Source organism: Synchiropus splendidus, chromosome 10 (assembly GCF_027744825.2).
Source record: "Synchiropus splendidus isolate RoL2022-P1 chromosome 10, RoL_Sspl_1.0, whole genome shotgun sequence".
Taxonomy (NCBI): domain Eukaryota; kingdom Metazoa; phylum Chordata; class Actinopteri; order Syngnathiformes; family Callionymidae; genus Synchiropus; species Synchiropus splendidus.
The window spans coordinates 15954855-15974763 of record NC_071343.1 but is presented as its reverse complement, the minus strand read 5'-3'; the positions used below and the strand labels follow the sequence as shown (position 1 = coordinate 15974763).

The following is a 19909-nucleotide window of genomic DNA, read 5'->3' as shown; positions in this document are numbered from 1 at the left end:
TGTGAAAGCTCATGGTTTTATTTAAGTTAAAAGAACAACATCTTGTAATAGAAGTGATACACCACATACCAGAAGATACAAATGATCAGTGTTCACCCTGAGATTTAATTCAGAAGTGATAAACATAGAGAGTCATGGTGGAGGCTTCAGACGCTTCACAGGTCCATGGAGCAGACGAATGACATTTTGGTGGAGCATTTGAGGTCGTTCCAGTAGTTTCCTGCAGGGGGCGGTAAGAAGAGAGATTCACACTGAGAACCTCAGGTTGAAGGCTCCCAGAAGACAAAGGTCATTACATTCCAGGATTCTCCTCCACTCTGCTCTAAACAGTTTAGAGATGAGAGTCTCCAGCTTCCACTGAACAACCTCAAGTGTCTCACCATTCCAGTTCATCTCCATGCAGTGCTCATGTTTGTAGTTGTTGGGTTCATTATTGGCCCAGCGCTTGTAGATGCATGGGCTCCCATCAGCCCACAGCCAGACCCCCTCCTGGAAGAGACAAGTCAGTCCATCTCCTCTGTAGATGATGGATCATGAGCCAGCAAGATCCCGACTTCTCACCTGCACGGTGTCATGTCCTCCGATCCAGGCCCGGTTGTAGTAGCCGGTCACTCTGTGGATCATGTTTCGCACAAAGAAATGCTCCCCTGCTTTGAGGATGGAAGCCAGGTTTCCTCCCAGGGACTGACAGTGTTTCTGAGAGAAGAGGAAGTGATGACTCAGCAGATGATCTCTGGCTACACAGGTGTTGATGTAGCAAGTGACAAACAGGGGTCGTACCTCTGCGCTAACCCAGTCCTTCTTGGAGTGGTGGTACATGAAGCAGCGGCCCTTAAACTGGGTCCATCCGTTCCGGCAGCAGCGAACTGGATCACAGAAACAACACTTGTGAGACTGAACTGTTGAGTCCTGATGGTTAGAGACCCAATAACTGATGGACAGATCCAGCTACTGACCTGGTTGTTCAGGCTTGTCTTCACAGCAGCACTGTCAACACAAAACAATGAGAAATACAGCAACACATCACACAGTTCAGTCACACTCTGGATCAGAGTCCCAACATGGACACACATCAGAGCACCACAGTGGACCTGAGAAGACTCACAGAGGTGGCAGACAAAACTGCACAGCACAGGCAGGCCAGCAGGAGCAGCAGAGACGAGGAGGACATCTGGAAAAGACATGGAACATCTCCAGCGTGAGGATGAAGGAGTGAACAGGGATAAACTGAGACGGCATGGTCTCTTTCTAAACCCTTCTCTGTCAGTGAGTCCTCACCTTCACTGGTTCTGTCTCCCAGGGATGTAGAGCAAGACGAAGGTCGACTGGTGACTGTCTCAGGTGACTCGGCTCTTTATATACTCCACCAGTTGGCTCTGGTTTGTGGCACACCTTCACCAAATAGGTCAGCCATTAGATGAATTATTCAATTGGAAGTTGTTCCACTTTCTTTGACACATGAGATTTGGTCACACCTTATGTTGGTCGCATTTTTGTCGTCTCCGATTCAAACATCCAGGCTTTCATTGACGTTCCAACCAGGAACTCTTCCAAGTTCTGTCCAGAGAAACTCACCTGTAGAGGTCAAGACACGTCATTCATTGTATGTGTTGTTTTCTTCAGCAGACTTCCCTGGATACGGTGATGACTTGCCTTCTTCACAATAACAAATGCAAAAACGTGACGGTGTAATGTATAAAAACGAGGCTGCGATGTTATTTTGTATTTTTTGCATCATTCATTACCAGCTCTAATCTTACTCACCCTTATTAATGTTCCTCGTATTTGCATTTCAATTTCTCTTTTCCTTTCATTTTTTTCCTCTCTCATGAAGTCTCAACGTGTTTTTCTATCACATTTTCTGGGAACACATTTTATTCTGAGAGCCTTAAAACATATCTATATCCCATGAAAATATGCAGTGAAAAAACAGAATCTATTTTTATAATGTTACTGAATCATGACAGTTTGTAACAAGATTCATTCTTAAGCTTCCTGAACCATGAAAGTTCTCAGGTCTCAGGTGAAATGCAGTCGTCCTGCCCTGATGTTGACGGCCCTGTGTTTCGATCCAGCAGCCTCACACAGCTCATCTCATTCTCTAGGTTTCCGTCTGGTTCCTGGCGTCAGAGTTGGTGAAGAATGTCATCGTTTCTCTCAGTGACTCTTCAACCATCTGTCGGGGTGAAACCACCAACAGTCGGTGCCAGTTCCAATCGTGTCTCAGTGATCAGCATTCCACTCATCCTCACCTGGATTGTTGCTCAACTCCCATTTAAACAGCCACACAGCATTTAGTGTCATACAACACCATCATTAGACACATCATTGACTCAGTTGCATGTTAACTTGGAGGACGAACATGTATTTGTGCTGCAGCAAGGCTCTTTTCATCCGGATTATTCATTTATTTTGATGTAACACTTGTTGCTTCAAAGAGGTTTGTTGATTTTGTTGAAAACACATACATGATTTAAATAAAATGAAAAACAATCTTGATATTGTTTTTCTAACAAACATCAAAACTATATCCCTTTCCTCCCTTCACCTCCGTCAGCTGAGAGTTTAGTTTCCATCTAATAGGAAGAAGTTCACTTTTGTTGATGTTTAATTCATAACCAGAAATTTGACTACATTTTTGGAGTAATAACATAAAGGGCTGAATGGTACAATCTGGGTCACGGATGTAGACCAGTAGGTCATGTGCATATCATGACACCTTGTGTTCAACACCATTCCTCCATGTCCCTGATATGTCTTTGCAGCTACGTGAGGCAACGGCTCGTGGTTCAACAGCTAGAAACAATAAGAATGGGATGAGTGGGCAAGGTATTTCCATTCAACACCATCAAATGCTTTCTCTGCATCTACGGAGAGGACACACTCTGATGCGTGTACGGCAGGAGAATACAGGATGTTGAAAAGACGTCTGGTATTCAAGTAAGAATAGTGTTGTCATGTTTGTGCTTTTATTTTGTTATTTCCTCTCTCTTCACCTTCACAGCAGCCCAGCTGGATCCCATTCCACTGATCAAACTCCACCAATTTCTACACCTGGGTCCCAGTCTGCGCTGCCAGATGGTTGCTTCAGGTCCTCATATTTCCTCCTGAGTTACATGCTCCTCTAGTCTGCTCTTGTTTTCAGATGAAAGAGAAGGAATGTTTAGGATGTGCAGAAAATTATGCAAAGAAGTATCATTATTTCGTAGATTTGAGGAGTAGAGTTGACTATAAAAATGCTTTTTGCGCTTTATTTTTCATGCTTGCTGAATAAGAAATGGTTTGCCCTCGAAGATAGGCTTTAAGGGTGTCCCAAATAATACGACTTGGTACTTCAGGTGTCACATTTGTCTAAAAGAATATGTTGATATGAGCCTCCTTTCTGTGACATTAGGTCACACCTTACGTTCCTCACATCAAGGCTTTCATTGAATTCCAAACAGGAACTCTTCCAAGTTCTGTTCAGAGAAACTCACCTGTAGAGGTCAAGACACGTCATTCATTGTGTGTTGTTTTCTTCAGCAGATGTTGTTGAGGAGTTGAGATGGAGGATATAGGGGGATCTGTCAGATGGTTAACAAGACAATAGTCAATTCGAGAATAAGTCTGGTGAACACGTGAGAAGAAAGAGTATTCTTTTTCGGCTGGAATAGAGACAACGCCATACATCACAAACTCCATAATCGGAGAGAAAGGAGGGAGGGGTTATGAGAAGATCTGTTGAAGAGAGGATCAACAACCAGTGAGTTAAACACTCTGCCTGAAACGATAATACAGCTGCCTTTTCTATCTGCAATTATATCATGCTGCTAAAATGAAGAACTCTGACTAGTCAAGATGGAAACCCCTCTGGCCTCAGCCTCGAAGGTGGAGTGATAGTGAGGACCTGCCCATTTGGACATAGGCCAAAATATGATTTGTCCCAGTCTCAGCTGAGGCTCCACTTACACTCCATTTCAATTTCTCTTTTCCTGTCTTTATTTCCCTCCTTATTATGTCCCAGATTTAAATGTTTTTGAATCATATGTTTTAATCTGTGACTGACTTCACCCTTTCACGACTGGGTGAGGAAATGAATTGATTTAGTATTTGAAGTTAACTAGAAAGAATTCATTTTTAGCATATTTCACATTTTATTTCATACATGTATTCTATAAAGTTTGATGTGTTTATTTCTTTTTTAATATATGACACGTCATCTGATTGGTACAGAGGCACTAAAGACTATAGGTCACCAAATAGCTCTGATGTCTCCTGTGTCCAGCAGTGAATTTACCAGTGGTGTTCCACAGATAGCCACGTCCCGCCTTATATGCAGATGACACACAGATTTGCCCACTAATAATGACGTGTTTCGATGAGGTCACAAGTTGGATGGGTGAAGATTTCCTCCAGCTGAACCAATCATCAAACAGTCTTTCCATCAAAAAAAAAACAAAACTTTCAGTGCTCTTTCCGAGTGTGTAAAAGAAAAGAGTCCAGTTTCTTCAGCTTCAAATGATGATGGCATGGATTGTCCAGTGTTCCCCTCATGACTCCTGCTTTCACTGGTACGTTCATGACTGTATCAAATTCACATCCATGTGCAGGAATGTAAACAAGTGTGTAGATATTCCATTCAGGCGTCTTCTGTTTATGTCACGTGTGTGTGAAGAACTCAATGTTCAGGCCAGTGCCAGATAAATAGGTCAAAGCTCACCCTGTTTTATTGACAGTTTCATTCATATTCAGAAGTTATTTTTGTGTCAATGCAACACTACTCAGATCATGTGAAAGCTCATGGTTTTATTTGAAGTGATACACCACATACCAGAAGATACAAATGATCAGTGTTCAGCCTGAGATTTAATTCAGAAGTGATAAACATAGAGAGTCATGGTGGAGGCTTCAGACGCTTCACAGGTCCATGGAGCAGACGAATGACATTTTGGTGGAGCATTTGCGGTCGTTCCAGTAGTTTCCTGCAGGGGGCGGTAAGAAGAGAGAGTCACACTGAGAACCTCAAGTTGAAGGCTACCAGAAGACAAAGGTCAGTACATTCCAGGATTCTCCTCAACTCTGTTCTAAACAGTTGAGAGATGAGAGTCTCCAGCTTCCACTGAACAACCTCAAGTGTCTCACCATTCCAGTTCATCTCCATGCAGTGCTCATGTTTGTAGTTGTTGGGTTCATTATTGGCCCAGCGCTTGTAGATGCATGGGCTCCCATCAGCCCACAGCCAGACCCCCTCCTGGAAGAGACAAGCCAGTCCATCTCCTCTGTAGATGATGGATCATGAGCCAGCAAGATCCCGACTTCTCACCTGCACGGTGTCATGTCCTCCGATCCAGGCCCGGTTGTAGTAGCCGGTCACTCTGTGGATCATGTTTCGCACAAAGAAATGCTCCCCTGCTTTGAGGATGGAAGCCAGGTTTCCTCCCAGGGACTGACAGTGTTTCTGAGAGGAGAGGAAGTGATGACTCAGCAGATGATCTCTGGCTACACAGGTGTTGATGTAGCAAGTGACAAACAGGCGTCGTACCTCTGCGCTAACCCAGTCCTTCTTGGAGTGGTGGTACATGAAGCAGCGGCCCTTAAACTGGGTCCATCCGTTCCGGCAGCAGCGAACTGGATCACAGAAACAACACTTGTGAGACTGAACTGTTGAGTCCTGATGGTTAGAGACCCAATAACTGATGGACAGATCCAGCTACTGACCTGGTTGTTCAGGCTTCTCTTCACAGCAGCACTGTCAAGACAAAACAATGAGAAATACAGCAACACATCACACAGTTCAGTCAGACTCTGGATCAGTCTGGGTCAGAGTCCCAACATGGACACACATCAGAGCACCACAGTGGACCTGAGAAGACTCACAGAGGTGGCAGACAAAACTGCACAGCACAGGCAGGCCAGCAGGAGCAGCAGAGACGAGGAGGACATCTGGAAAAGACATGGAACATCTCCAGCGTGAGGATGAAGAAGGAGTGAACAGGGATAAACTGAGACGGCATGTTCTCTTTCTAAACCCTTCTCTGTCAGTGAGTCCTCACCTTCACTGGTTCTGTCTCCCAGGGATGTAGAGCAAGACGAAGGTCGACTGGTGACTGTCTCAGGTGACTCGGCTCTTTATATACTCCACCAGACAGCTGTGGTATGTGGAGAATCAGGGTGTTTCTTCACTGGCGTTTGAATTATGGAGTCATCAAAACAAATACCAACTGAACCATCTTCTTCAATTGAGGTGATTAGAGCTGTCGTCAGTTAACTACCGGTGGAAGTTATTAAATGCACATGAAAACACAGACTTCAATCTATGCAAATGCACCTGTCCAAGAATGCTGATGACAGTCCATCAGGTTTGCTCTGCTGTCAACTTGTCAGCAGTATTTGCTTTAGACTCAAGGACACACCTCATCTGACCCACTTGGACCAGCCGTCTTCCTCCCTGGCTGCTTGACACTGCACAGCATCACGTCAGGTTTGGGTGGGTCGCTCTTTGATGCTCAGACTCTCGCATGCAGACAATTGCAACAATTGCTGGTTTCTGGTCTTCACGGGTGGAGACATTGGCTGGAGGGATCCAAGGTGCCGTTCCTGGTAATCAGGTGCTCACCGACCTCCGCTCTGCTAACGCATGTCAAGCTGGCCTGGTTTGTCCTGGCAGTCGAAACACCAAATGAGACGCACTCTCCAGAATGCACAACGATTCCTTTGGTGATGATCATTTGAAAAATATTTTACCTGCATCTTGTTTCATCAGGGCAGCTTCATGGGACGTGCAGAAGGCTGTACTTTCCCAGGTCTTCAGGCTTCACGGCATCCCTGTTGACATTGTCTCTGACCGTGGTCCCCAATTTGCCTCCCAAGTCTGTCGTGACTCCTGAAAAGCCATCGGGGCTACAGCCAGCCTCACCTCAAGTTAGCATCCTCAGTCGAACGGGCAGACAGAACGGGCTGATCAGGATCTGGAAGCGGCTGTGTTTCCTCTCAACATCCCACGTCCTGGTCACTACACCTGTCCTGGGTCGAATACGCACACAACACCCTGACCTCCTCTGCTACAGGGATGTTACCCATCCTGGCAGCTTATGGCTACCAACCCCCTTTGTTTTCCTAGCAAGAGACACAAGCTACTGTTCCTTCTATTGAACATTTGGAGTCACACTAGAGCCACCCTCTGGAGAACTGCTGATCAGAATCACAAACTTGCTGACCGGCATCAGATTCCGGCTCCTGCATAGAACCCAGGTCAAAGGGTGTAGCTGTCCACCAGAGATCTTTCCTTTCCGAGACCCGCAAGTTAAGTCCCAGGTCTATTGGTCCATTCGAAATTCAGAGAATCATCAACCCCACTGAAGTTCACCTTAAGATCCCCACCTCCCTCTATGTTCACCCCACTTTTCATGTCTCTCTCCTGAACCCTGTCACCACCAGCTCCTTCAGTTCTCCCAACAAGCCTCCTCCTCCCCTCATCATCGATGACCATCCTGCCTTCAAAGCGAGAGAAATTCTCGACGTCAGACAGCGTGGTCGTGGCTTCCAGTATCTGGTCCATTGGGAGGGTTATGGCCCGGAGGAGACGTCCTGGATCTCTCCATCTCTCACTTTGGACCCTCATCCATGACTTCCACCGACTAAACCCCAGTAAACCGGGTAAGGCACCTGGAGGTTCTCCTTAAAGGAGGGGTTCTGTCATGATTCGCTTTTATTTTGCATCACTTCCTACTTTCTACTTTCTTTTGAATTCCCGGTTTGGTGGCGCTTTCTGTTTGGATTCTCTGACCTTTTGTTTGATGATTGTGAAATTTTAGTGTTGATTAAATACTGTTGTTTGCTACTCTGGTCTCCTGTGAGTCTTGGGTCCCACTCTGCTCAAATCCTAACAAGACCTCTTTTAATACCTCAAAATACATAAAAAGAAAATAGGATTTTATTTTCATTTTCAGTTCCCTTTTTTTTTTTTTATGAAATGCTTATAATCCAAAATAATCCACAATCAAATCCCAAATTTATACATATGTCATCATACTGAAGTTCTTTTTCTTCGTCCCACCTTTGTTTTGGTGAAACGTCCCCTCACAACACTCGATACGGGCACAGATCTGGACTCCTCATGCTCACCTCTTAGAACAGGGGTTAGGAACCTGGCTCGCGAGCCACATGTGGCTCTGTTGACACGGACTATGGCTCCTCAATTGCCTTCCTGACTTGAGAAACTGATATATTGTCACAACTGACCACACTTCCTCTGACTTTTTATTACAATTTAGCCATTTATTACATGGCCACCTGGATAAATGAAGCAGCAGCTGAGGTGCCATCACTCTCAACAACAAGCTCAGTAACAGTGACTTCCCACGAGCGTCTGCAGCCCTGTCAACCAATCACAGTCATTGATCACTCAATAATGGAATTTTGCGAGCAATCTTGCTTCATGCTGCCAAGATTGCGTCTTGTCACATCAGATCAATGAAATTACAGGTGTTTTACAAACATTAAAGTGCTAACATGCGCTGCTTTCGTCCGTATATATCCCCACTTCTTCTTCCCGTATCTTGTCAGTGGAGGCGGAGCCATGTTGTAGCCATTCACCTCTCTGATTGGTTGACTAGACTGCGAAGAATCAGGGGAACTGTTTGGGTCGCCGTAACTGAGTTAGTTATTGACAGCGATCGGACCAATGCTGCTCTGCAATGTGTCACATCACTAACAGCAGTATTAGCTGGATATGCTGTACTGCACTGACAGGAGACACATAGTCTGGAGTCACCCTTCCACGGAATCATTCAGTATCATTAGACGCCAACAGACACCACGTGGTACAATCGCCCTGGCGCAGGGGGCATGCAACGCCATTGCTATGAAAAATATAAAAAAAACTCAACTCACTCCAGTTTGGTGCTCGAACAGAGAAGCCCCCACATGTGTCCCATACAGCCTCTATTATTATGTCACGGGTCCCTTCCCATCATCCACCTTTTAGGAATGAGTACGATTAGACACACTCAGTCTCCGCAGCTATTCTCCTCCAAACGTCTTTATTCTTGTCGTCTTTGTAGTTTTTAGGTGTTCTTGTCGTCAAGAGCAGGTTTCTAGCATACGAACACAAGCTAGCGCTCTGCCATGTTTAACGTATGTGACGGGTCCATGACGCGCGTTGAAAAACAATGAAAGCTACAGTTTCATTCAGCAAAATATCGTAGTAAAATAGTCACATGCGAAATATTGGCACGAAAAATGCGTGTCTCATGTGCAAGAAACATGATTTTTAACTTTATTATTAAGTATAACATTGAAGGACGTTAGCACTTCCAGAGTGGCAACTTGTAGAAGAAAGTCTGTTTTTTTAAACGTTTTTCATGGTGTTTTTCCTTCTAATTTAGGGTTTTTTTGTTGTTTCATTTCAGATTAAAGTGTGTGCCAAAGTGTTATGAGATTTTGTTCTTATTGTGTTTTTTTTAAGACAGCTAAACATTGTTTATTTTTGGCAACATCTGGTCTCTGTGGCATCAGAAGATGATCATGCTGTTTTTTTTTGTTTCTTTTCTGTGTTAAAATAATTGAAAGAGACTTGTCTCATCAATAGCTTAAAGGAGATTGACTTGAACGGAACATCACCATCAGGATGAAACAATCAGGTTCCAGAAATGAAACAGGGTCACAAGAGAAGAGATTGAATGCTGCCTCATTTGGCTGAAGCACTTTCCGCGATGTTATTTTCATTCTCGCTCCACCATCAAATATAGAAGTCGCCTTCATAGCTGTGGTGTCAACATGGCTAAAGAATAAGATCAGCTTCACGTCAGTTTGTCAAGAAAACCAAAAATCTTTATTTTCTTTGATTTAAAAGAACAACATCATATAATAGAAGTGATACACCATATACCAGAAGATACAAATGATCAGTGTTCACCCTGAGATTTAATTCAGAAGTGATAAACATAGAGAGTCATGGTGGAGGCTTCAGACGCTTCACAGGTCCATGGAGCAGACGAATGACATTTTGGTGGAGCATTTGCGGTCGTTCCAGTAGTTTCCTGCAGGGGGCGGTAAGAAGAGAGAGTCAGACTGAGAACCTCAGGTTGAAGGCTACCAGAAGACAAAGGTCAGTACATTCCAGGATTCTCCTCAACTCTGCTCTAAACAGTTTAAAGATGAGAGTCTCCAGCTTCCACTGAACAATCTCAAATGTCTCACCATTCCAGTTCATCTCCATGCAGTGCTCATGTTTGTAGTTGTTGGGTTCATTATTGGCCCAGCGCTTGTAGATGCATGGGCTCCCATCAGCCCACAGCCAGACCCCCTCCTGGAAGAGACAAGTCAGTCCATCTCCTCTGTAGATGATGGATCATGAGCCAGCAAGATCCCGACTTCTCACCTGCACGGTGTCATGTCCTCCGATCCAGGCCCGGTTGTAGTAGCCGGTCACTCTGTGGATCATGTGTCGCACAAAGAAATGCTCCCCTGCTTTGAGGATGGAAGCCAGGTTTCCTCCCAGGGACTGACAGTGTTTCTGAGAGAAGAGGAAGTGATGACTCAGCAGATGATCTCTGGCTACACAGGTGTTGATGTAGCAAGTGACAAACAGGCGTCGTACCTCTGCGCTAACCCAGTCCTTCCTGGAGTGGTGGTACATGAAGCAGCGGCCCTTAAACTGGGTCCATCCGTTCCGGCAGCAGCGAACTGGATCACAGAAACAACACTTGTGAGACTGATGGTTAGAGACCCAATAACTGATGGACAGATCCAGCTACTGACCTGGTTGTTCAGGCTTCTCTTCACAGCAGCACTGTCAACACAAAACAATGAGAAATACAGCAACACATCACGCAGTTCAGTCACACTCTGGATCAGAGTCCCAACATGGACACACATCAGAGCACCACAGTGGACCTGAGAAGACTCACAGAGGTGGCAGACAAAACTGCACAGCACAGGCAGGCCAGCAGGAGCAGCAGAGACGAGGAGGACATCTGGAAAAGACATGGAACATCTCCAGCGTGAGGATGAAGGAGTGAACAGGGATAAACTGAGACGGCATGTTCTCTTTCTAAACCCTTCTCTGTCAGTGAGTCCTCACCTTCACTGGTTCTGTCTCCCAGGGATGTAGAGCAAGACGAAGGTCGACTGGTGACTGTCTCAGGTGACTCGGCTCTTTATATACTCCACCAGACGGCTGCGATATGTGGAGCACAAGGGTGTAACTTCACCGGTGTTTGAATTACTGAGTCATTAAAGCAATTATTGTAACTAAACTTGTCTCCTTATGTTCGGAGGTTTCGCATATTATGGCCTGGATCCAGCAAGAGACGACAGTCATACATTTGTGATTGATTTATTGTTTCAAATTTCCAGTTCTTTCATCTAGTCAAGACAAATGTTACACATTTCGTTAGGACAACGAATCAACGTCCAAACATGTGCAGAGTTTTTCTTTATTGAAGTTCCTGCAACACAGTCACGCGTCACTCGTCTGCAGGTTCATCCTCGCTAATCCTTTATTTTAACATGTTTTCACTTTCTTCCACAGCAAATACAAAACAGTTGCAATCTTTGGGTACATTTACACAGACTCCTGCCAAACGCACACTGCACACGTGACACCATAAAGATAAACCACACAACTTGTACACAGCCTCACATACACCGTCCCATGTACACCGACAACACTTAGGTCCACTTTCATATAGTTCACTCCCACACTCACCTGCAACTTAGTCACGCGTCACTCGTCTGCAGGTTCATCCTCGCTGATGAGTGAGATGGACCTGAAGAGTCCACCGAGCAGCCTTCAGCCGTCCTTGACATGCCTGACTAAATGTCTGCGCCTGTTCGCGAATCTGTGCATGTATCCAAAAAGTATTTTCATTTTACAAAATAATACAAAACGTTATAAAAATAAATAGTAATTGAGGTGTGACTATACTTGTGAGTCCCACACTCTCGCCGCCAAAATAAATGTCGTCCCGGCATTTCCCAGAGTCTTCGACTTCTGATGTTGATGATGGAGTCAAACTTCTGGACATTCAGTTCACCAACAGTCATGACACATGACGCACATCTCCCATCTTACGTCAAGTGGAGGCAGCAGACATCATTGGCCAGGTAACATCTGATGCAATACTCCGCTCTCAGCGGGTGCAGAATCTCAGATTGACAGGTTGTTAGCCTAGATATACATCAAAACTTCCGCTCAGACCACCGGGAACATTTGAAAACACATTTCAACATAAATATATGGCTATTCTCTAGCTATGGTACTCTACTACGGACACTTCACTTCAAATGAAATGTTTTGTTTTTTCTTCAGACCCTAAACTACTCATCAACTACATCAACAATCATTATGCAGCTATTGCATGAACACTGAAACTAACCATACTGAGAACATTTAACTTTCAGTAATATATGTGTTTTACTGAAGGGTGACCGAGAGTGTCATAAGTAAATGTTTTTGGGTGGTTTTCTTTTTCTTCAGACCCTAAACTACTCATCAACAAAGAGTTGTCTCTTTCAAAGGAATTGAAAGAGACAAGTCTCTTTCAATTCCTTTAACAGGAGCAAGGAAAAGAAAGATATTTTATGAGGACATTTGAAAAGCACTCTGCAGGCAGTGCAGACCTTTGTCAGCAGCTTCAGTCCACCGTTACACAATCTCCCAGTGATGATAATGGTGGTGGCAACTACTCTCTCACAGCCGGTGTTAACTTCCCCCCTAAAATCTGAACAAAATTTTACTGCCTCAACTTCCACCATTTAACCTTGAGCTCTGCCTGCACTGCCTTCCTCTTCCTCGTCACGAATCTCATTCTACAGATGACTGGCCTATGCTGCCTCAGAGCTTCATGGAGGAACATTTGAAGTCTTTCCAGTACTTTCCAGCAGGGGGCAGGTAGAGGAGAGGGTCACACAGAGAACTTAGAAGACAAAAAAATGAGGGAATAACATTCATATATGTCGCCTACAGCTACTAGCGCTTTTTCCAGCTTCTACTGAAGAACCTCTCACCTTGCTCCTCCTGGAAGAGACAACTCAGTCCATCGTCTCCATCATGGCTCATGATCCATCATCTGGCTCCTGAGTCAGCAAGATCCTGACTTCTCACCCGCACGTTGTCATGTCCTCTGATCCAGAGAGACCTCATAATATATTTGAAGTATGATGAATAACTTGAGCCGACAGAAACCGTCATTGACGTGGTTTGCTCTTTATATACTTCAGCAGACTCCTGTGGGATGTAACAGATCAAAGTGTGTCTTCATCTGAGTATGAACTCATCACCTAAAATAATCTTCAATTAACTAACTAATAACTACTGATGGAAGTTATTAAATGCACATGAAAACATACAATTCAATCTACGCAGTCCAAAGGAATATGGAAACAATGATGTATGAGTGACAGGACCGGAACCTCATCTGACCCACTTGGACCAGCGATCTTCCTCCCCGGGTGGTTGACACTGCACAGCATCACGTCAGGTTTGGGTGGGTCGCTATTTGATGCTCAGACTCAGGCAAAAGAGAAGTGATAAAATGCTGCCTTATTCGGCTGCTGCACTTTTCTAGCTATCATTTTGATTCTCACTGCATCATTGACAAAAGCAGTCGCCCTCATAAAAAATAAGATCAGCTGCACGGCAGTTCAGCAATAAAACGTATTGTTTTATTTGATTTGAAACACATTTAAAACTACATCTTGTAATAGAAGTGATACACCACATACCAGAAGAAAAAAAATGATCGGTGTTCACCCTGAGATTTAATTCAGAAGTGATAAACATAGAGAGTCATGGTGGAGGCTTCAGACGCTTCACAGGTCCATGGAGCAGACGAATGACATTTTGGTGGAGCATTTGAGGTCGTTCCAGTAGTTTCCTGCAGGGGGCGGTAAGAAGAGAGATTCACACTGAGAACCTCAGGTTGAAGGCTACCAGAAGACAAAGGTCAGTACATTCCAGGATTCTCCTCAACTCTGCTCTAAACAGTTGAGAGATGAGAGTCTCCAGCTTCCACTGAACAACCTCAAGTGTCTCACCATTCCAGTTCATCTCCATGCAGTGCTCATGTTTGTAGTTGTTGGGTTCATTATTGGCCCAGCGCTTGTAGATGCATGGGCTCCCATCAGCCCACAGCCAGACCCCCTCCTGGAAGAGACAAGTCAGTCCATCTCCTCTGTAGATGATGGATCATGAGCCAGCAAGATCCCGACTTCTCACCTGCACGGTGTCATGTCCTCCGATCCAGGCCCGGTTGTAGTAGCCGGTCACTCTGTGGATCATGTTTCGCACAAAGAAATGCTCCCCTGCTTTGAGGATGGAAGCCAGGTTTCCTCCCAGGGACTGACAGTGTTTCTGAGAGAGTGATGACTCAGCAGATGATCTCTGGCTACACAGGTGTTGATGTAGCAAGTGACAAACAGGGCGTCGTACCTCTGCGCTAACCCAGTCCTTCCTGGAGTGGTGGTACATGAAGCAGCGGCCCTTAAACTGGGTCCATCCATTCCGGCAGCAGCGAACTGGATCACAGAAACAACACTTGTGAGACTGAACTGTTGAGTCCTGATGGTTAGAGACCCAATAACTGATGGACAGATCCAACTACTGACCTGGTTGTTCAGGCTTCTCTTCACAGCAGCACTGTCAACACAAAACAATGAGAAATACAGCAACACATCACGCAGTTCAGTCACACTCTGGATCAGAGTCCCAACATGGACACACATCAGAGCACCACAGTGGACCTGAGAAGACTCACAGAGGTGGCAGACAAAACTGCACAGCACAGGCAGGCCAGCAGGAGCAGCAGAGACGAGGAGGACATCTGGAAAAGACATGGAACATCTCCAGCGTGAGGATGAAGGAGTGAACAGGGATAAACTGAGACGGCATGTTCTCTTTCTAAACCCTTCTCTGTCAGTGAGTCCTCACCTTCACTGGTTCTGTCTCCCAGGGATGTAGAGCAAGACGAAGGTCGACTGGTGACTGTCTCAGGTGACTCGGCTCTTTATATACTCCACCAGTTGGCTCTGGTTTGTGGCACACCTTCACCAAATAGGCCAGCCATTAGATGAATTATTCAATTGGAAGTTGTTCCACTTTCTTTGACACATGAGATTTGGTCACACCTTATGTTGGTCGCATTTTTGTTGTCTCCGATTCAAACATCCAGGCTTTCATTGACGTTCCAACCAGGAACTCTTCCAAGTTCTGTCCAGAGAAACTCACCTGTAGAGGTCAAGACACGTGATTCATTGTATGTGTTGTTTTCTTCAGCAGACTTCCCTGGATACGGTGATGACTTGCCTTCTTCACAATAACAAATGCAAAAACGTGACGGTGTAATGTATAAAAACGAGGCTGCGATGTTATTTTGTATTTTTTGCATCATTCATTACCAGCCCTAATCTGACTCACCCTTATTAATGTTGCTCGTATTTGGATTTCAATTTCTCTTTTCCTTTCATTTTTTTCCTCTCTCATGAAGTCTCAACGTGTTTTTCTATCACATTTTCTTGGAACACATTTTATTCTGAGAGCCTTAAAACAAATCTATATCCAATGAAAATATGCAGTGAAAAAACAGAATCTATTTTTATAATGTTACTGAATCATGACACTTTGTAACAAGATTCATTCTTAAGCTTCCTGAACCATGAAAGTTCTCAGGTCTCAGGTGAAATGCAGTCGTCCTGCCCTGATGTTGACGGCCCTGTGTTTCGATCCAGCAGCCTCACACAGCTCATCTCATTCTCTAGGTTTCCGTCTGGTTCCTGGCGTCAGAGTTGGTGAAGAATGTCATCGTTTCTCTCAGTGACTCTTCAACTATCTGTCGGGGTGAAACCACCAACAGTCGGTGCCAGTTCCAATCGTGTCTCAGTGATCAGCATTCCACTCATCCTCACCTGGATTGTTGCTCAACTCCCATTTAAACAGCCACACAGCATTTAGTGTCATACAACACCATCATTAGACACATCATTGAATCATTTGCATGTTAACTTGGAGGATGAACATGTATTTGTGCTGCAGCAAGGCTCTTTTCATCCGGATTATTCATTTATTTTGATGTAACACTTGTTTCAAATATGTTTATTGATTTTGTTGAAAACACATACATGATGTAAATGAAGAAAAACAACAACAATCTTTATATCTATAAAAGTAAAGTGTCAAAAAAACAAACAAACATCAAAACTATATCCCTTTCCTCCCTTCACCTCCGTCACCTGAGAGTTTAGTTTCCCATCTTTAGACACCACACATCACAAACACTTGTGGGACTCACATGTTAAAAATGAAACAAAGCTGGATGTCGGGTTTATACCATTCTAAAAATATAGACATATCAAGAGTAATGTGATGGTCAATACAGATTCAACACATGACGAACTTTATTATTGTGTTTTGAGGTTCTCAAATGCAAAATAAAAGTCTTCCAGATCATTTGGAATTTGTCTGGAGAACTGTTCACAGAAGAGTGGATCTTTTCCAGGCTCACACACGAAATCTCTCAGCCATTGGGATCAGGGTCAATATTTTCTTTGACAATCGTGGAACAGAGTATGGAAGATGGATTTCCAAAAAGACTGCAAACTGGGGCACATTCATCACGTATGGACAAAGTTGGCCTCCTCCTGTACGACCTTAAACTGTATCAGGCGATGTTGGGCGCAGAATGAAGTTGGTTTACAAGACCAAGGATGGATTCCCAGGTGTCCTCAGAGAACCTGGAGATATTCAGGTCCTCTTCCCATGCACATTGTATTTTTTCTTTTGGTGTTTTGGCCACATCCCGCCTCTTATGCAGATGACACACAGATTTGCCGACTAATGATGACGTGTTTCGATGAAGTCACAAGTTGGATGGGTGAAGATTTCCTCCAGCTGAACCAATCCAAAACAGTCTTTCCATCAAAAAAAAAACAAAACTTTCAGTGCTCTTTCCGAGTGTGTTCGCATGAAGCCCAAACTTTGCTTTCCTTTGATGATCACATAAAAGAAAATAGTCCCGTTTCTTCAGCTTCAAATGACGATGGCGTGGATTGTCCAGTGTTCCCCTCATGACTCCTGCTTTCACTGGTACGTTCATGACTGTATCAAATTCACATCCATGAGCACGAATGTAAACAAGTGTGTAGATATTGCATTCAGGCGTCTTCTGTTTATGTCACGTGTGTGAAGAACTCAATGTTCAGGCCAGTGCCAGATAAATAGGTCAAAGCTCACCCTGCTTTATTGACAGTTTTATTCATATTCAGAAGTTATTTTAGTATCAATGAAACACTACTCAGATCATGTGAAAGCTCATGGTTTTATTTGAGCTAAAAGAACAACATCTTGTAATAGAAGTGATACACCACATACCAGAAGATAAAAATGATCAGTGTTCACCCTGAGATTTAATTCAGAAGTGATAAACATAGAGAGTCATGGTGGAGGCTTCAGACGCTTCACAGGTCCATGGAGCAGACGTATGACATTTTGGTGGAGCATTTGCGGTCGTTCCAGTAGTTTCCTGCAGGGGGTGGTAAGAAGAGAGAGTCAGACTGAGAACCTCAGGTTGAAGGCTACCATAAGACAAAGGTCAGTACATTCCAGGATTCTCCTCAACTCTGCTCTAAACAGTTTAGAGATGAGAGTCTCCAGCTTCCACTGAACAACCTCAAGTGTCTCACCATTCCAGTTCATCTCCATGCAGTGCTCATGTTTGTAGTTGTTGGGTTCATTATTGGCCCAGCGCTTGTAGATGCATGGGCTCCCATCAGCCCACAGCCAGACCCCCTCCTGGAAGAGACAAGTCAGTCCATCTCCTCTGTAGATGATGGATGATGAGCCAGCAAGATCCCGACTTCTCACCTGCACGGTGTCATGTCCTCCGATCCAGGCCCGGTTGTAGTAGCCGGTCACTCTGTGGATCATCTGTCGCACAAAGAAATGCTCCCCTGCTTTGAGGATGGAAGCCAGGTTTCCTCCCAGGGACTGACAGTGTTTCTGAGAGGAGAGGAAGTGATGACTCAGCAGATGATCTCTGGCTACACAGGTGTTGATGTAGCAAGTGACAAACAGGGGTCGTACCTCTGCGCTAACCCAGTCCTTCTTGAAGTGGTGGTACATGAAGCAGCGGCCCTTAAACTGGGTCCATCCGTTCCGGCAGCATCGAACTGGATCACAGAAACAACACTTGTGAGACTGTTGAGTCCTGATGGTTAGAGACCCAATAACTGATGGACAGATCCAGCTACTGACCTGGTTGTTCAGGCTTCTCTTCACTGCAGCACTGTCAAGACAAAACAATGAGAAATACAGCAACACATCACACAGTTCAGTCACACTCTGGATCAGAGTCCCAACATGGACACACATCAGAGCACCACAGTGGACCTGAGAAGACTCACAGAGGTGGCAGACAAAACTGCACAGCACAGGCAGGCCAGCAGGAGCAGCAGAGACGAGGAGGACATCTGGAAAAGACATGGAACATCTCCAGCGTGAGGATGAAGGAGTGAACAGGGATAAACTGAGACGGCATGGTCTCTTTCTAAACCCTTCTCTGTCAGTGAGTCCTCACCTTCACTGGTTCTGTCTCCCAGGGATGTAGAGCAAGACGAAGGTCGACTGGTGACTGTCTCAGGTGACTCGGCTCTTTATATACTCCACCAGACGGCTGTGGTATGTGGAGCACAAGGGTGTAACTTCACCGGTGTTTGAATTACTGAGTCATTAAAGCAGTTATTGTAACTAAACTTGTCTCCTTATGTTCGGAGGTTTCGCATATTATGGCCTGGATCCAGCAAGAGACGACAGTCATACATTTGTGATTGATTTATTGTTTCAAATTTCCAGTCCTTTCATCGAGTCAAGACAAATGTTACACATTTCGTTATGACAACGAATCAACGTCCAAACATGTGCAGAGTTTTTCTTTATTGAAGTTCCTGCAACACAGTCACACGTCACTCGTCTGCAGGTTCATCCTCGCTGATGAGTGAGATGGACCTGAAGAGTCCACGGAGCAGCCTTCAGCCGTCCTTGACATGCCTGACTAAATGTCTGCGCCTGTTCGCGAATCTGTGCATGTATCCAAAAAGTATTTTCATTTTACAAAATAATACAAAACTTTATAAAAATAAATCATAATAATTGAGGGGTGACTATACTTGTGAGTCCCACACTAAGACTCAAAAAATACCCACCAATTTACTTTTGTCTTCATGAAGTCATTGAAAAAAGGAAGTTGACTGATCAAACATTGATCTGATGGTGATTTTGTGTGGTCAAACTGAAACAGTGTTGATGGATTTTTCATGTCTAAGCTGGGGAGACTGTGGCCTAAAATAAAATAGATTTCAATGGAAACATGAAGTCAACTTGTAAAAGCTTCCCTTCCAGTGCAACTCAGTAGTTTGGACCTCCGTCAGAATTCCTAAAGAACAGGATTGTGAAATATCCGCTGAAATAACTGTGTCTGTCACTGATCTTAAACTAAGAGACAAACAAATGATTGTCAATAGAGAGTCTTTACAGTTGCTCTGTCCTGTCTACAGTTGTTCTGCTGGTGAGTGGGGACAGTTCAATAGGGATAGTGCAACTCTCCTCAGAGTTTTTGTTGGTTTCCAGGAACAAAAACACCCAAAGACCTGAAAAAAAGAATTATCTTGAGGTCAAGTCAGAAGTGAGAGGAAGACAAAATGAAGGGTCATGGAGGCAGAATTGCAGTCCTTTATCAACTGTGTGTTAGAGACACAACTCTTTGATGCCGCTACCTCTGGGTCCATCAGATCCTTCACAGACACTACCAGCTCTGGTGCTGTAACAATTTGAAAGAATTGGAAAAAAACCCATCTTTATAGTTCATCTCTCCATGGCTCTTCTCCCTGTACACTAACTGTTGCACCTCCAGCCACAAGTCCGTGAAGCTGATCAAGT

The 19909-nt window shown here is 44.5% G+C and overlaps 3 protein-coding genes across 3 annotated transcripts; all 3 read right to left on the bottom strand.

Moving 5' to 3' along the window:
• Positions 1 to 155: 155 nt before the first annotated feature.
• On the bottom strand, positions 156 to 1239 carry LOC128766277 (galactose-specific lectin nattectin-like). Its single transcript, XM_053877798.1, has 6 exons — positions 1106 to 1239; positions 957 to 987; positions 781 to 909; positions 562 to 696; positions 381 to 489; positions 156 to 220 (listed from the first exon to the last, which is right to left on the bottom strand). The coding sequence occupies exons 1-6, from the start codon at positions 1237 to 1239 to the stop codon at positions 156 to 158; spliced, it is 603 nt and encodes a 200-aa protein (XP_053733773.1).
• Positions 1240 to 4896: 3657 nt separating this feature from the next.
• LOC128766276 (galactose-specific lectin nattectin-like) lies at positions 4897 to 5993 on the bottom strand. Its single transcript, XM_053877797.1, has 6 exons — positions 5857 to 5993; positions 5698 to 5728; positions 5522 to 5650; positions 5303 to 5437; positions 5122 to 5230; positions 4897 to 4961 (listed from the first exon to the last, which is right to left on the bottom strand). Exons 1-6 carry the CDS (start codon positions 5991 to 5993, stop codon positions 4897 to 4899), a joined length of 606 nt encoding a protein of 201 aa, XP_053733772.1.
• Positions 5994 to 9954: 3961 nt separating this feature from the next.
• Positions 9955 to 11023, bottom strand: LOC128766275 (galactose-specific lectin nattectin-like). Its single transcript, XM_053877796.1, has 6 exons — positions 10890 to 11023; positions 10741 to 10771; positions 10580 to 10693; positions 10361 to 10495; positions 10180 to 10288; positions 9955 to 10019 (listed from the first exon to the last, which is right to left on the bottom strand). Exons 1-6 carry the CDS (start codon positions 11021 to 11023, stop codon positions 9955 to 9957), a joined length of 588 nt encoding a protein of 195 aa, XP_053733771.1.
• Between the last annotated feature and the right edge of the window lie 8886 nt (positions 11024 to 19909).

Coding starts and splice junctions, on each gene's coding strand:
- LOC128766275 (XM_053877796.1), bottom strand. CDS start 11,023: ATGCCGTCTCAGTTTATCCCTGTTCACTCCTTCATCCTCACGCTGGAG. Junction 10,772..10,889: donor CAGTTTTGTCTGCCACCTCT/GTGAGTCTTCTC, acceptor TTGTGTTGACAG/TGCTGCTGTGAAGAGAAGCC. Junction 10,496..10,579: donor AGGACTGGGTTAGCGCAGAG/GTACGACGCCTG, acceptor CTCTTCTCTCAG/AAACACTGTCAGTCCCTGGG.
- LOC128766277 (XM_053877798.1), bottom strand. CDS start 1,239: ATGCCGTCTCAGTTTATCCCTGTTCACTCCTTCATCCTCACGCTGGAG. Junction 910..956: donor AGACAAGCCTGAACAACCAG/GTCAGTAGCTGG, acceptor TCTAACCATCAG/GACTCAACAGTTCAGTCTCA. Junction 697..780: donor AGGACTGGGTTAGCGCAGAG/GTACGACCCCTG, acceptor CTCTTCTCTCAG/AAACACTGTCAGTCCCTGGG.
- LOC128766276 (XM_053877797.1), bottom strand. CDS start 5,993: ATGCCGTCTCAGTTTATCCCTGTTCACTCCTTCTTCATCCTCACGCTG. Junction 5,651..5,697: donor AGAGAAGCCTGAACAACCAG/GTCAGTAGCTGG, acceptor TCTAACCATCAG/GACTCAACAGTTCAGTCTCA. Junction 5,231..5,302: donor GAGGACATGACACCGTGCAG/GTGAGAAGTCGG, acceptor TGTCTCTTCCAG/GAGGGGGTCTGGCTGTGGGC.